General features: G+C 35.1%; 1 protein-coding gene across 8 annotated transcripts in view; it reads right to left on the minus strand.

Annotated features, from left to right (window-relative positions):
* The window catches only part of LOC138385555 (sodium channel protein type 2 subunit alpha), a 126,331-nt gene that overhangs the window by 55,768 nt on the left and 53,259 nt on the right, over positions 1–17,304 (minus strand). For 6 of the 8 annotated variants that reach the window (XM_069471924.1, XM_069471923.1, XM_069471925.1 and 3 more), the window contains 8 exons: positions 12,840–12,929; positions 11,975–12,103; positions 11,305–11,396; positions 10,145–10,417; positions 8,660–8,723; positions 6,970–7,111; positions 6,623–6,829; positions 4,920–5,207 (listed from right to left, as the gene is read on the minus strand). In XM_069471924.1, the coding sequence (XP_069328025.1) occupies positions 4,920–5,207; positions 6,623–6,829; positions 6,970–7,111; positions 8,660–8,723; positions 10,145–10,417; positions 11,305–11,396; positions 11,975–12,103; positions 12,840–12,929 (1,285 nt within the window). Of the gene's footprint in view, positions 1–4,919; positions 5,208–6,622; positions 6,830–6,969; positions 7,112–8,659; positions 8,724–10,144; positions 10,418–11,304; positions 11,397–11,491; positions 11,584–11,974; positions 12,104–12,839; positions 12,930–17,304 lie in introns of all 8 variants that reach the window. The other 2 variants (XM_069471926.1, XM_069471929.1) reach the window with 1 other exon arrangement.

Genomic DNA, 17,304 nt, shown 5'->3' on the forward strand with positions numbered 1-17,304 from the left:
AAACAGATGAACAGATTTAATAGATGGCATCCTGGGAGATATGACTTGACTCACGGTTTCATAGCTGTTGACTTGGTTAAGGATAAGTCCTTGGACAGGTGGCACCAACGGCTCCTGTGGCAACCACTGGTGGCATTTTGGTTTACCTCTTTTGTTTTGCTTTTCTTTTTTTCCCCCTTCTTTCATTTTTCATTTTCTGCTCTCTTATTTTCTTCTACTCTATCCATGCCTTAACACTGTATATTGTTTTGTCCTATTACTGGCACCCAGAACTGAAATTTTTGCTAGACCCTCTAGAAGCTAATTTCACTTAACAATCCAATGGAAAACAATTAAACAAACACCTATAATTTTACCCTTTGAAGCCAAAAGTATAGCCAGTAAGAGTTCACACTAGTGCCCATGCTCCGATGAAGACTTACCACAGAGGAAAATAAAATTAATCTTGCTAGTGGGGTCTGTTTAATTATAGTACAAAGAGCAGCTTCTCCCCTTCCCCTTGCATATTTTATAATAGGCTTCTTGCATAAATTAAACAAATCAAGCTGCAATAACTGTATGATTTATTTCTCTATTTGACTCTTTTGTATCGAGAAATCTGAAGAGCACTGTATTTACAAAAACCTGGTTTTCATTAAGAATCTGATCACCATCATTTATAATTTTCTAAATGGTGACCTTGTCACTAACATCATGCGGTTTACCTTGTTTCTTAGCCATAGCAGCATTGAGAAGACTAAATCACTTTCTATGTTACTAGTGTACTTTTGTAACTTCACTCTATGCTAATGAATACTTGTTTTTGCATGTCCAATATCCATTTCTTTTTCTGTTGACAGTATTCTATTTTTTTTTCTTGAGAAATGCTCCTCAACTCTCAGGAGAGGTGATTTGGGAGATACTCAAGCCAATTCCACGACGCAGCAGTGGGACAATGTCCCAGGCCTAGACAATCAGTGTATTCCATGCCTCTAGCCATGGAGAACAATTTAAAGATGAACATAGTATCTTGCGTGATCATTGAGAGCTACCCCTTTCTTTTACAACTTTTGGAGAAGAAGTGCTTTTGCAGTTGGGGCTTCTGAATCTATTAGATATAAGTTTGGGGCTGCAGTGGGCATCTCGTCACCATATGGAAGGAATCTGGATTTGAGATATGGAGAAAGACTTGATCATGATAACATGTTTTGAGCTTATGGATTCATCCATGCCAAAAGCTACTCACAGAAATTATTTACATGATCTAATACATTCTTTATTTTTTGCTTAAGCTAGATTGAGTTGGATTTCCATGATTACTAATGGAAAGAATATTAATATTGCATCATTTAATATTATTAGTTTGATTTTTTTGTCTCCAAAGCATTTAAAGTCAACTAAAATTATTATATTGTACCTATATAGTTTTGTTTTGTTTTGTTTCGTTTAATTTTTTGTGGGGGGGGGTCCTCACTATGTTGCTCGGGCTGGTCTCGAACTCCTGGCTTCAAGCAATCCTCCTGTCTCAGCCTCCCAAAGTGCTAGGATTACAGGGGTATGCCACAGAGCCCAGCCCCCATCCTATATAGTTTTTATATCTCTAACCAACAAATATGTTTTTAATTTTGTTTTCAGCTGAAGAATTATTTCTTCTCAATAATGTCCATAAAATGTCTATGATGTTAAACACTATCTTATGTGATCCTACCCATTATTTACAGGAGGAAGCACATCTAAGACTTACTGCTCTCCCAGTAGAAGTCATTTTTCCTTTTTCTTTTCCTATGTTTTTTATCCTATTATCAACTTCATTAGTAAGATTCCTTCTTTTCCTTTATTGTTTTCCACAGAAGTAGTTATTTTTTAAAGTCTCTCCTAGACTATCCAACTCCTTTCATGTCTCCTTTCTCTCTTTTCACAAGAAATTTGAATTAGCTATGAGAATATAACAGTTAAGGATTTACAGGATCAGTGACCTACTGCTTATCATCAGCACCAAAAGAAAGGCAGACAGGAAATGCTTGCCAATAGGAAATAAAGTAGAAATTATTTTTATGTACCATTTTTAGTAAGAGTTAATACTTTACAAGTACTCCATTCATCTAGAGCCATGGAAGGGTTGGAAAGAAGTAAGTTATAAAATTGCACATGCTTCTCAAGGTTCAAAGGTGAACTGAGCCATACAAGAGCATCATTTACATGTGACAGCTACAAGAAAAATGATTGTGCCCCATCTGTTAGCATCAACTTCTATTGCTTACTTTAATTATATAAATGCATAGTAATCAAACACTGTGCCACAAATAAAAGACGGCCAGTAAGAAAAATACTCCCTATCAAATGAATCTCTAAAAGGTAAAAATTCTGGTTTATTACAAATAAGGAGGAAAATAATAACTTAAGAAGGTCAACTTTATCTCACAGAAGTTTCAAAAAGTTATCCAGTCATCTTGAAACTTGATTAGAGATTGTATTCTTGACTTTTTTCTCTACCCTGTCCCACACTAACAAGTCAAAGGAGTCTAAGAAATATTTCATATTTCAACCTACTCTACTGAGGCTCTTATAATCTTGGAGTAAAGGCTTACATTATATTTTTATATTTTTTTCCAACATGAATGCAGAAATGGTTACCAACATAGTCTCCTTTTCACCATGTCACCACAAAGCAATAGTTCTTAATATTTTGATGACTTGGACTTTTGAATAATCTAACAAAAACTATGGGCCCTCCATCACTGTATCCAGGTTAACCTCTATGTGGTTTGACATTTGCAGTATACTTTCAGAGCTGTAAACTGGAGTTAATGTGATTTCAGGGTTTCTCTCTCTCCCCCTCCCTTTCGACCTTCCCTCTCTCTCTTCCTTCCCTTCCTCTCTCTTTCTCCCTCCCTTTTCCTGTTTCTCTTTATCTCTCCCTTTCCATCCTCTTAGCCACTTTTTGGACTATTTCTTTACCAGGAAAACTAGAAGTCTTTAACTCTATGTTTATAGAGAGACTGCTTAGGAAACAAATATCAATTTGAGCCAGACATTCTATGTCTTATAAGTCAATGATCACTTATAATGCTTAACTAGCTAGGAAATAAACATATGTAGAGGTGTGCAAAAGAGACTACTGGAAAAAGTTATTATATCTGTGAGCAAAATTTACAGAAAAAGAAGGGACAAAGCCTAACTTTTTCAGACTTCACAATTTTACCTAGAATTTGTTCTATTGAATTTGAAATAAAGCAATTGAAGACAATCTCTGTGGTACTTGTTGATATGAAGTTTTAAATTTAGGCCAAAATCTAGGCAAAAAGGTAGACAAAAATGCCCTAATCCCCTACCTTTCCTCTTCCCTCTTTCCCTGCCTTCCTTTTCCCTTTCTTCCTTACCTTTTAAGATGACAAATGCTATAAATGGAGGATTTTGATTTTTAAGAATTCACATTTTTAATTAATGTTTCTACTATTGGAATCATGATTGTGACAATACGAGAGCGAATGAGTGAATGTCGATATTTAGTTAAAAACATATTCTAGTTGAAATTTGAATTCAACTTCAATTTATTCTATCTTATACTGTTATTTGGATTTGGAATGAATCAGGGTGACTTACAAAAAATTTACATATACTAAACATAAGGTTATAAGGGACTATTCTAGACAAGGCACAAAGAGCAAGTATAGTCCTAGATATGGTATCTTTTACATGAACTCATATTGTAAATTTCCTTATTAGTTTTTAAAGGAATTCTGTCTAAGCAGACTGACAAAATGGAAAGTTCAAGGGTTTCAGTGACAGGCCAGACATACCTGAATATATAAAAATACCATCTCAGTCCTGAATAACTATATGACATTGGGCAATTACTTAACTTCACTGAGCCAAAACTATAGTGAACATGATACTATTGAGCAGAGTTGTTAGCATTAATTATGATAGTGTAAAAACAATGCCAAGCATAAAGCAGGCACTTGGAAAAAAATAGAGCCCTCCGCTGCTCTTCACATCTAAAAATTAGAAATGATAATTAAATTATTGCCTACCTAGGGTTGTAGTGAAAGGCTTAAGTGAATTTATGTTGCAAGTATCAATGCAATGGATAAATATCGGCCATTATCATTGCCATCAATATTGTTGTTGTTATCGTCACTATATAGACATTAAGGTTTCACTCCTGGTAAAACTGTCTTCTGAGGTACTATGTATTCCTGGGAATTCTCATGGTAATTTCAAAGACAATTAAGGATCCTAAACTTAAAGTTTCAACTTATGTGGGTACATAAGCCAGAGACATCCAGTAATATACCTTAGCTGCAGTATATAATCAGGGTATTCTTTGAATGCAAGTCCCATGTTTAACATGAGACACAGATAATTAAGTACAACTAAACACCACTGTTTATTTAGTGTCATAAATCTTCTTCAGTGCATGTTTACTTACGAATTTTGGCTACATTTTTAGAAAAAATTTGCTCCAGTCCCCTTGGAAAACGAGGGCATGAAAAATGTACTACGCATGTGAAATTCGCACGTGGATGGGAACAACCGCACAGATGGTCTGAAAGAGCCCCTGGTCTACTTCTGGGAATCTGCCACTCAGAAAACCCATAGTTCGCTGGATTCTTGCACAGTAGCTAAGAAGCAATGGGAAGCATCTGCTGCTAATTCCTCACAGGGAAAATTTACCCAAGATACTTGAGTCTTTAAGAAAACCTCAAAACCACAAATCTTCCAAAGCCCAGTGGGATCTAAAATTTCCTTTCTAGGATATCAAAAAGTTGTAAAACCCACAAATCCTGGAGTGATAGCCAAAGCACTTGATGACTGTGACCACTCTGAAAGCATCGTGCCATGCAGGCGGAAGGCAGTTTTATCTCCATCAAATTCTGGCATATTCTTTAAAACAAAATTCTTATGAAAACACAATTCATGTAGCCTAATATTTTTACCTGGTGTGGAGATGAAAATCTCTTTTCGTATGTCAACCTGCTTCCTTCTAAGGAAAAACGGAAGCCTTTTCTTCTTATGCTGTCTTCAGATTCAGATTTTCGGACTCTGTCGTCCTTCTCTTCTTCTCCAGACTGTTCTTTCTGTTTCTTTTTCTTTCTTCTGTTTTTCAGCTCTTTTTCACTCTTAGAGCTCAATTTTGATGCTACTGAAGAACTCTCTGAGAAAACTCCTATTCCACCAGCACCGCTGAAGTCTCTTGATTCAGCAGATGCTGCTGCAGCTGCTGCCTGGAAGGGCACAAAGTGAGTGGTAGTCACATATAAACTTTCCACAATCATCTATGTTCTTGCTTAATTTACCTTTACTATCATGAAGATAATCTTGAAAAACAGTTCTCCATTCTGTTAAATACGTGGGAAAACAGTACATCATTATTAGACCAGTCAAAGAATAAAATCAGCAGACACGTGGAAGGCGATACATGTGACTGATGAAAACCTTCAAGCTCTGGCCACACACTACGCTTTCTAATTATCTGATAATACGAACAAGACACGAAACAAGACACGAATACGAACAAGATACGAAAAAGATCATATCACTTTTTTCTATGATTTGAACAATATCTAAAGAAGAAAAGAATTCAAAAATTAAAACTTTCCTATTTAAATCTGATAGGCATTTGCGTTCCATCACACTTCTACTTGACAATGAATTTTAGTGCTAGTCTGAATTAATTAATTTAATTCAGTCAAATATTTTATTTTAATATACTTTTTTCTCTTTGATCTAAATTGAATATTTCACTAACAAATGCACAATAAAGACATTTTAAAGTTATATATTAGGAGATCCCAGATCATGGCATCTGTATGAATTTTTAAATTATAATAGTACAGTTTTTGAAAAACTAGTGTTCAATGTTATTGCTTTTACCTCAATATACTTTATTTGTCTGACCTTTTTTTTTTTTAGATATTTAAGAATACTCAGTTACAAAAGGGAATTGCATTCAACATCCCCCCCCCAGAAAAAGACAAAAATAGGCAATTGGATTAGTTAATGCCATTAAATCAAGAAAATATAGTTCTTGCCTTATTTTGAAGTCTCATCAACGCCAAATTAAAGGATTTATAGGGTAGGAGGCAGAGAATGTTAGTGTTTTAGCACATTTACACACTGGTGACTTTTTTATGCAACCTAGAAGCCTGCATTTATACACTTCATATAGAGGAGAACAAATATTGAAGAGGTCTTTGCCTTTCCAGACTCTGTGAAATAATCTTCTTAGTTCAACTCTGGTTTTCTTACCTTTCCTACTTCTAGTGAGACTGTAATGTAGAAGCAGCTATAACTGAATTCCTCTTCCTCTAGAAAAATACTACAATTGAGGGCATGTAGGTCTACCTACTTTGTGAATTTAAGTAAGTGAGGGTGTTAATAGTTAATTTTCTCAAGGAGTCACAAGGGAGAAAAAATAAGTCAATAAAGCAATTATAATTCTCCATGTTTTAATGTCATTAGCATCGACCATGATCACCAAAATAAAGTAATAATCTCCTAATAACCAAACAGGGTCCCAACACCTATCAAACACATATAACACGATTCTAATGTCAACTACCATGCCACTGACCTCAACGTTTCCATCAGAGAATTGAGATAAACAAAAACAAAAGGGCTCTAAGTCTGCTAACTATACCTGAGCTTCTTCTTGCTGCTTTTTTAACTGTTCAAGCATCTGCTGAAATTCAGCTTCCTTCTGTTCAGCCTCTTCCAGTGTTGCCTGGTTCTGTTCCTCATAGGCCATGGCCACCACAGCCAAGATTAAATTTATAAGGTAGAATGAACCCAAGAAAATAACCAGCACAAAAAATATCATGTACGTTTTCCCAGCAGCACGTAGTGTCTGCAAAATGGAAGAGATATTTTAATAAATTTTATATAGGATGTTACAAGCCCACACTCCAAGTTATAAAGAATTCTATAGCAATTCTCTTGATCTCAGTATTTCATGCTTTCTGGAAAAATCATTTAATCTGTTCTCACCAGTTGATAGAGGTTTTCCCAGAAGTCTTGAGTCATGAGACGAAATAAGGACAAAAAGGCCCAACTAAAGGTATCAAAGCTTGTATAGCCATAGTTGGGGTTTCTACCAGCCTTCACACAGATGTATCCTTCAGGACACTGGCTGTAATTAGGTCAGAGAAAAGAGAGGGAGTCAGTAACTGAAATTCTGCTAGTTGGCTTTCCTGTTTTTATAGATACCAATGTCTATTTTACACGAACACTAGAGAAAGCTGATTTCTCTCACCTCACCCAGCACTTAACCCAACACTATGTGGACTGATTTACATAGTAACAGAATCTATTAAGTCTATTTTGTGGATTCCTCTGTGATTCAGAATTTTCATTATTATATTTATCATGTCTCCATATAAAAGCAATCATGTCATTAGTATCTTATAGGACTTGTGGATCTGAAGAGATAAATGAGTCTATAGGGAAAAAGTTGATTTTCACTGAAGATGTCTTGAAGCTGATATGTGTGAGTGTGGGGCAGGGTAAAGAGGCGAAGAAAGGATGCGGGCAGGCACACTGAAAGGAGGGAATGATGCTCTGTAGTGAGGGTTTCCTGGTACGACCTTAAAGATCAAGCAGACCTGGCCTCAATATCATGCTTGACACTTCTGAGCTGAATGATCTTGGACAAGTGTCTTAGCTTGCTAATCTTTGAATGCCTTGTATGGAAGAAACGGCTGATAACAGAACTTGCTTCACAAATTTGCAAACATTCAAGAGGATATTGTATGTAAACATCTAGTATAGTACTGACAACGAATTACAATCAGTCTGTTTTACTTATCATGGAATCTGGAGTTAAAGGTAGCACAATATTGATCATAGGAGTCAAATTCAAAGCCTGTTATCACTGGAAATTTTGCTAGAGGTATTAGTTACTAGTGTCTACAGTATCATTTGCCATAGAAAGAGCATTAGACTTTTGCTTATGATTCTAAAACCTTGACAATTAGGGAAATATAATTATTTCTCTGAATTTTCCTGGCTTTAGCTCCATGTACAATGCTTCCTAATAACAAACATTTGTATGATGTCCATAATAATAATTAAAAGCATGTATTGAATGTTCTAATAACTATACATTCATTAATCCACTTAATCCTCACAGAAACCCTACTATTATTGTACACATTTGTCATACAAGGAAACTAGGGCAAGGAGAGGTTGCATTATACGGTGGGGTCAAAGTTTGAATGTATGCAGACTGTCCAGTCTATGCTCTTTAGCACTTTGCTAAAATATGCTAAACTTATACACTCACCATGCCTCAGATGTTTACATTATCTTTGGAGATCTCACATTTTAAGCCATGGAGATCACACTAGTATATATAAAGTATCACACTTATGAAAGTATGTGCTTATGAATTTTATTAACTTAATCTTCTTATGTATATGCACTGCTTTTCTCTCTATTTTCCATTGAGCTAATTTGGAGGATTAGATGTGACCTAATATGGAAAAATAATTGCTGCATATGAGTGTGAGAGGGAGGTGAGAATCCACACTTACCCCAGCTATTCTGAGAGTCAGTGTGAAGTGGAATTTATGGAGGGCTTTGAATGAGGAGTGAGCATGGACCAGGTGGGTGGGAGGTGGCAGTTTACTGAGGCTGTTGGAGCAGTGTGGACTGAAACCCAGTAGGAAGCATTACTTACCCTGCATCTGAGCTGTTGCCACAAAGCAGAGCATCATTTTGCCCTTCCAAAAAATAAAAGTGACCTATTTAAAGAGCAAGGAATAGAAAGAATCATTAAAAAGACTGTAAAACATTCCAGCCATTGTGTTTAGGTAACAAAGCTTACAAATATTTCCATTGATAGTGAAATGGATAAAATAAGGATATATATGGCTAAGTGAAAAGATTTTCATAATTATCAAATAAATATCAAAATATAATATTTTTGATTACATAAATGTTTAGAAAATCTTTTAAAATGAATTTTTTCAGAATGATCAACTACTATAGCATTCTTATATCAACATTTATTGCAAACATAAACTCAAATTGCTTGGGATACTTCAAGAAAGAGCTGCGAAATGAGGCTGCTGGCTTGGCATAAAAAGTGAGAGAGAGGGAAGCCTTGTTTCTGAATCCCTCTGTGGAAATAAAATTTCACTTTACAAATACTTTTTGCCTGGACTCAAAATAGATTCACACATTTTTTTCCTGACGATTTTAACTCCGTGAGAAGTAGGTTTAAGTATTTGTTCCCTTTCATGATGCTGTAAATAAGTATTTTGTTTTGGGTTTTTGCTTGATTTCTACCTTTCAGAGGTACAAGATAAACTTGTTTCTTTGGAGATATATGTAGTCTAAGTACATCTAGTTTTCAGTTTCAGGGTATGATTTGCATATAACTTTAATTAATTGCACAGATGATCCCAGGAAACATACACACACAAACTAACATATATATTTATATACTCACATACAAACACACACACATACACATAAGAAAATTGACAGTGGATCTGGATTCAGTGATAGGAAATCATCCTGAAGTATGTGGCACCAATAAGTTTATTCTGATACCTATGCCTAAAATAAAATCAAACTATATTGATAAACAACTATAATACAATGACTGACACCAAAGGGACAAGTGGAATATCAATTAGTGAATGGGTGAATAACGGTTACTTAACTTTTTGATGAGTACACAAATTCGGATTTCATCTTGGTTTCATTGTCTCTATTTCCAGATACATCATATGTACTCAGTACATATGGTGGGTCAACCAAAAAGGGCTGAATTATTCATATTTTCCCCCAGTCTTCCCAATACATTTCAGCAGAATACATTGAACAGTTTAAACTACTGATTTATTTATTGAGATGGCTGAAAATTCCTGATCAATGCCTACCAAATAAATATTTTTGTTTATACAGCATATGGAATTGCTTTCAACCCTAGCTTTGGAGAAGTTAACACATTTTCAAATGGTAACTTTTACCTTATCAATTGACAGATAAGAAAAAAAGAGTAAGGTATCATTTGATTTCTCTATTACATGCATTAAGTCATCTTAAGGTAGTCCAGGTCATTTGGCTCACATCAAAATTGAGATAATTTCCACTGTATATGGTTTTTAATATTTAAAGAACTAAACAATTTAATGGTTAAAAGAGTATATCTTACTTTTGTCCTCAATATATTCATCCCAATTAAATATGCTGATTGTCCGATTGAAAATGGTACCATTCCCATCCAATGAGTTATTAAAGAAGGAAGTGATATTTATTTCAAAGGAAGAATTGTCTGGGGGCCATTGCAAACATTTATTTCGCAGGTTGCCCATGAACAGCTGCAGTCCTATTAGCGCAAACACGCTCAGACAGAACACAGTCAGGATCATGACATCAGAAAGCTTCTTCACTGACTGAATCAGGGCCCCCACAATGGTCTTCAGGCCTACAGATAAAATCAGAGGGAAGAATTTAAATATACTATTCAACAGCTTCTTTACAAGCACAAATATCATGAGCTTGTCCTGGAAAATAAAAATGTCATGCACAATGCCAACAACATTAGTTTAATGTTTGTGGTTGAATAACAGTTTCATGAAAAGCCTGCTAGCTGGTGAAAATGAATGAAAGCAGAATTTGTATGTTCATTAGAAAACTGTGAATGGAAACGGACCAAATGTGTATTTCCAAACACTCCTTAGAGCAAAAGAAATGATTTTGTTATTCATGCTTAAACATCAACCTTGTGTAAATATTTTGCTTTTATTTGCAGATGTCTTACTCTCTAACCCCTTATTGGTTTTAGAAAAGTCTATATGGATAGAATAGTAAGAAATCTGGAAGTCACTGAATTATGAGGCTATAATTGTGAATCTGCAAGCTTAGGTATGGGTTAAAAAAGGAAGACATCTGAAAACTTAGCCCCATGCAGCACTCATGCTATCCCTTGCTCTTGCTCTTTCATTTTATTTATCTGCAGTTAAAAAGATTGCCAGTTTTAGGTCTAAATGGTCAAATTTGTATCAACCTGAATGTCTCACAGTTTAGCTTCTATGCGAAAAGCTTGATGTTATAGGATGCAAACCATGTAGCCTGTTACTGCAAATGCCTCATGCAAAACTTGTTAAACTCAAAGGCTGATTTAGATTAGTTTTAAAGAAAGCAACTAGTAAAAAGCCAAGAATCAAATCCATCCAAAATATGATGTACCGATTCTTGCTTTTTTACATAGTCATTTGCGATATGCGACAAGCAACAAGGCTTCTGCACAAAAGCTGTGATTGTAGCACCAATGCAGCTAAAGTCAGCCTCGGTGTTTAACCTAGCTCTCACCTGGAATGACTGAAATTGTTTTCAATGCTCGGAGAACTCTGAATGTTCTCAACGCTGAGACATTGCCCAGGTCCACAAACTCTGTCACATATCTGTAATAGGGAGTTCACACACAAACACAATGACAGAACACAAGAAACAGTTGGAGATATAAGGGGCCTACCACCTTATACCACTTTCTTCTTACCTGGAATTACAGAAATAGTTTTCAAAGCTCTCAAGACTCTGAAAGTTCGAAGAGCTGAAACATTGCCTAGGTTTACAAATTCTGTTACATACCTGTAGAATTAAATCAGAGTTATTCAGAATTTAGCGAAATCTAAGACTACGTTGGTCTTTCATCAAGACCTTTTCAACTTCAATGAGTGTTGCCATCAAATTTCCCAATCAAGAGAAAAATGGCATTGTCATCAATCATAATCCCTGTTATTTGAGAGACTTTATTTTAATTACTTTACAGTGCTAATTGAAAACAAAGCCATGTAATTTACTATGATAATTCCTAATTTCTTCAAACTGAATAATTTGATTGGAAGAAAAATATTCCAAATTTACATGCTAAGTAAGAAAAATGCTTGATCTGTCAAGGGAAGCCACCAAGGAGAAATATATTATAGGCTCCCACCAATGAGTTATTCTTCCAGGAAAGAAAATGTATTAAGATACTTACGCAAAGGTAATGACTGTGAAATCCAACCAATTCCATGGATCCCGGAGAAATGTGAAATCTTCTAAACAAAAGCCCCTTGCAAGTATTTTAATAAGTGATTCAAAAGTATAAATTCCTGTAAAGGTGTACCTAAGAGAAAATAGCCATGCTCACATTAAAGATCTAGTAGTTAATTTATATGTATATGTACATATGTTAAGGTGATTTAAACAACAAACAAAAATTAGGAGATTCCATATTGGTCTTCCTATGATATAGAGCTTAGGTGGGGCTTAAGGCAAAAAGAAACATTAAATTCCAAAAGACCTTCTCAATGACTGTAAATAAATGAATATTGTACTTTCCACATTAATTAATTTAAAGGATACAAATAATATCAGTCTATATGAAGATATTTTCTGACATGCACTGGCTTTCAGGTCTGATTTAAGCAAAAAGGTATTAATCCAAAAATGAACAAAGGATTTGTGTTTCATAAAGTATGCACCATTAAGAGCCATGAAATATATACTGGTAAAACATAGAACTGTGACAGCCATTAGAAAAGGAACATACAAACTAGGTATAATTTTTATCAGTAGATATTAGCAAATCACTGGTGATCTTCAAAAGAGCCTAAGACTCACAAGAAAAATAAAGGGCTAAAATATTAACAGTCAAACCAGTGCATAATTTGAGCTACTGAATGAGCCCCTGCAAGCTTCGTTTTAGAGGAAATTAGTGGTTAAAATAAATTTGAGTCAGTCTCGTTTAGAGCTAGCATGATTTGTTAAAGGAACCAATGAGGTCTCAAGATGTTACAAAGGACGATTTGAAACATAAAGGGATGTCAACATGGAAAGATACTTTTAAATTTTCTACTTACTCCACATTCTTTGTCCAGTCTGGAGGGTTACTCATGGTCATAAATACACAGTTGGTAAGAATAGTGCACATAATGAGCACATTGAATAAAGTAGAAGAATATTGTCAAGGAAGACAAAGTTCAATGGGGAAATCTCACTTTCATGCACTGCCATGCCTTCACCACCATGAAGCTTAAAATTTTCATGCTTATTATTATCTTATGCTACTTAATAACATTGACTTTTTAAAATTTCTGTAATTCAACAACCCATATTTAGATCATGCCTAATGGCCAACCATCAACTATTTTGAAGCTGTTTAGGTACTTTTAGTGATTAAAAAAATTAAATGCAAAGAAATGAGTTTATTGGTGAATAATTTATTAATTTTAGTTTCCTAATGACAGATTCAACTGAACAACAGAACTGCAAGCTCAGCATGTATGTAAACACTGAAGAAAATTCAACAGGAAAATTCAAGTAATTAATTAAATACTTTATAACTTCATTCTAAGGGCCACCATAGTGGAATGTCTTATAATAAGGTCTTTTCTAAATACAGTATATAACATACTGTAATTGCTCATAAAATTCTGAATTGTGAGAGAAGATGGAAGGTGTTAGCAATGGCATTTCTTGGGTTTATAAGTGAGGCCAACTTCTTTAGAATCTCAGTTCATTTGGCTATAAAAGAAAGAAAAAATAATTTTACAAGATTGCTATGAGGATCAAATTAGTTAAAATATAGTAAATCTCCTACAATTTAATTGGCCTAACACATAGAAGGTGCTCAATAAATTGCTCTTCTTACTTCCTGAAGCATAGAGAACACTGCTTATAGCAAATATCTGGTTTGTTTCACCCTATCCCATCCCACTTTGCCTGTGTAGGTATAGCCAATGTCCTTTGCTTTCCTTTACATTGAATAGACAGCAAATAAAACCTATTTAAGAAAATATTCAGTAGTCAGACAATTGAAATGATTTTCTTTCATATTTAGTAAACAGCACAATAAAGATTCAAGTCAGGCACAGTGGCCCATGCCTGTAATCTCAGCACTTTAGGAGGCTGAGGCGGAAGGATCATTTGAGGCCAGGAGTCCAAGATCAGCCTGTACAACATAGTAAGACCCCATCTCTACAAAAAATTTAAAAATTAGTTGGTGTTGTACTGCCTGCCTATAGTCCCAGTGACTTGGGAGGCTGAGGCAAGAGGATCACTTGAGCCCAGTGGTTGGCAGGTTGCAGTGAGCTATGATCACACCACTGCACTCCAGACTGGGTGATAAAGTGAGATCCTGTTTCAAAAAAAATTAAAAGAATAAAGATTCAGTTATTATGCAAGGCAGCAAATTTAGACTCAATTATAAAAAATCTCAGAGAGGGAATAAATGCTATTCATATTCCTTCTTACTCGTTATCTTTTGTTACAAATCATCATATTACTTACACATAACAAAATATAGACACGATTTCAGGAGCAGTACAACAGTACAGTGAGTAGCCAATATTGTGTTAATCTAGAAAGGAAGTTTCTTTGCATCTACAATTGCTTATAGTCAAAGCAATAATTGATTTTTTTTTATTTTCAGTAGCAGTGCTATAAAGATCATACTTAATTCTCAGCTTGTTCAAATACATCCACATGAAAACAGTCATAAGTAAATGATGTGGATCAGCCACATGAGGGCACTACAATCTAGAGAACACAGAAAAACACCATTTCAAAGAAGAAACACATAGTTTTCCTTTATTCCTAAAAACAAACAGAAAACAATATAAAAGTAATGATGAACAGCTATTAGTGTATAAAACCACAGGATCCTCTGTGCCAGCTGGCCCAGGCCCTAGTGGGGAAAGAACAGCCCTTGGCAGATTGGCACCACTCTAAACGTGTGGTCACCAACCTCAATGGTCCTCAACACAGTCCTGTTATTTTCCTACTTTACTGCACCTCTTACTCTCTGCAAAGACAATTTCAAATATTCTCCGCTGTCCTCCAACCTCCAACCCTCTTCTTCATTCCCTCTCCATTTCAAGCTGATGACCTTATTTCCTACTTCACAAGAGAAAAGAGGTAGCATCATACTGCCACATCTCCACTTCCCACCCCCAAAGCAACAAACCTCTCAGCATTGGGACCTATCTTTTCCTCCTTCCTGTCACAGTGGGAAAGTCTTCAATCCCTCCACACATACTGGGGACACTTTCTACCTTTATGCAATACTTCAGCAATCCCTTATCTCTTCCTTCTCTTATCTTTAATGTCTCCCACTCTATTGACCTCTTCCTATCAACACAAACTTGCTTAAGTCTCTCCTATCTTGGGGGTGGGTGGAGGGTGGAGAATTCTCTCCTGTAACTCACAGCCTCTTTAATTACTTACAACCCTACTTCCCTTCTCCATTTCACAGCCAAACTTCTTGAAAGAGCTGTTTATCTTTCATTTCCTCTGTCACATCCTCAGCCTATGAGCTTTTCTTTCTAAAGATGACAAACATCTTCATGTTTTGTCACAAAAACAAAAGAATAATTTTGAGTTCTTATTTGACTTGCTTTCTTTGCAGCATTCGACAAAGATGATTTCTTCCTTTTGCATTAAGTTCTCTTCCCTTTGCTTTCGTGAGTTCTCAATTACCTGGTTTCTCCATGCCTCGGGGCACCAATTTCTCTATATCCTTTGAAATGTTGCATTTTCCTTTTAGAGAAGGAAGACATGGGTATCTAAATCATCTTCCCCTGTTCTGCTCTCCTCATCCTAGTATGGGCCATCAACAAGCACAGCTTAACAAGCATAACCATTTATGTACCCACCAATCCTAAATACTTCTCTCCAGGTGAGATCTTTCTTCTGAATTCCGTAACACAATTGTTCATATGAAGTAAGCACTTAGATATCTCATCGACACTTCAAAATCATTTAAAAAAAGTTTAGTTGTAAACTGAATTAAAAATCTATTCACCCTACCCCTCTGCTCCTGCTGGTGAATACTGCTCCTTTAACAGCTCTGTACCTTACAAAATGCCCCATGATCTAGCCAAGAACCTAGGAGCAATCTTGTATTTCTCTTTCTCCTTAAACCTACACATCCAATTTAGCACCAAATATTGTTAATTCTGCCTGCTATTTCTGGATTCAATTCACTTTTTTTCCATCGCCATATCACTGCATGGTCCAAGTGTCCTTCAAGACTAACATCAAGTCTAATAGTCCATCTGGATAATTGCCGTTTCCTCTCAACTGGTCTTTCTGAATTCATGTTTGAGTCCTTTCAACCCATTCTGCATACTACACCAAAATGACTTGTGTAAATGTAATCTGGATTATTTTGGTACCTTTCTGCTACTTTTAGGGTGATGATCAAACATTTTAACATAGAGTCAAGATTCTGAGTCTGACCCCTTTCTACTTCTCCAGTTTCATCCTATTTTCTCTTCATTGCACTATCCCCATCCTGATAATATTGTGGTTATTTTAGGTCATTGAATGTTTTGTACACTCTTTCTTAAGTCAGGGTCTTGCAGAGGACAACTCTTCTCCCTGAAAATTCTCTTTACTTCACTGTTGCCAACTCATTCTTTTTCTTTCATATTCACATTGACCTGTTTAGGTCTACCAGTTGTATACCCCTGGAGCACCCTATGCCATTCCTCCCCTGACAAATTTTAATGTTGGTCTTTTCTACCAGTCTATGAACTTCATGAGGGTAGGGATCATGTCTATATTATTTACCACTATATCCACTATTTCACATACTATCAATTGACTATTGAATGAAGTCAGTTTTGCAATTAGTTTATTACTAAATGGAATAATATTCTTCCTTTTTAATGGTTTTGGATGATATGTTTAGTGATTTGGAACAAAATACAGCATGAAATTTGTTTTCACATATATTGTGGACACAAGTTTCTATAATTTTTTGGAAGGTTAAGACATAGGATAAATATAAAGTGGAAATTAACAGCCTCATAAGATATATGTCATATAATGAACTCAGCCATAGTTTTATGAGACTTAAAAATATTTACTCATTATAATGGTAGAATTTAATTACATATTAAAGTAAAATATATATTTCAATATTAATTAACAATAGAAATAATGATAATTTCCTACTAAGTCACAGGTAATAAAGCATTATGCTAAAAAGAATGTGTTTTCTGTATTGTATTACTATCATTTTAATAATAAAGTATGCACCTAAGTTGAAATCCTAACAGACACTTAAAAAAAAAATCTATTTCACTTTTATGACAAAATAGTAGCTAACAAAAGTCAGATTTTCATACTTCTGATATAAAATAGGTATCTCGAAATAAAAAGTTTCAAAATCCATTAACTTTATTAATCATTATTTATTTATTTCATCAGTCCTATAGTTTTCAAATTCCTGGATTTTTGTGAGTGACTAAAATGCTAGGGTTTCAGATAATCATAAGAAATATTCAAATATGAAAAACATATAATGTGGGTATTAATTTT

This window comes from Eulemur rufifrons, chromosome 1 (genome assembly GCF_041146395.1).
Source record: "Eulemur rufifrons isolate Redbay chromosome 1, OSU_ERuf_1, whole genome shotgun sequence".
NCBI classification, from domain to species: domain Eukaryota; kingdom Metazoa; phylum Chordata; class Mammalia; order Primates; family Lemuridae; genus Eulemur; species Eulemur rufifrons.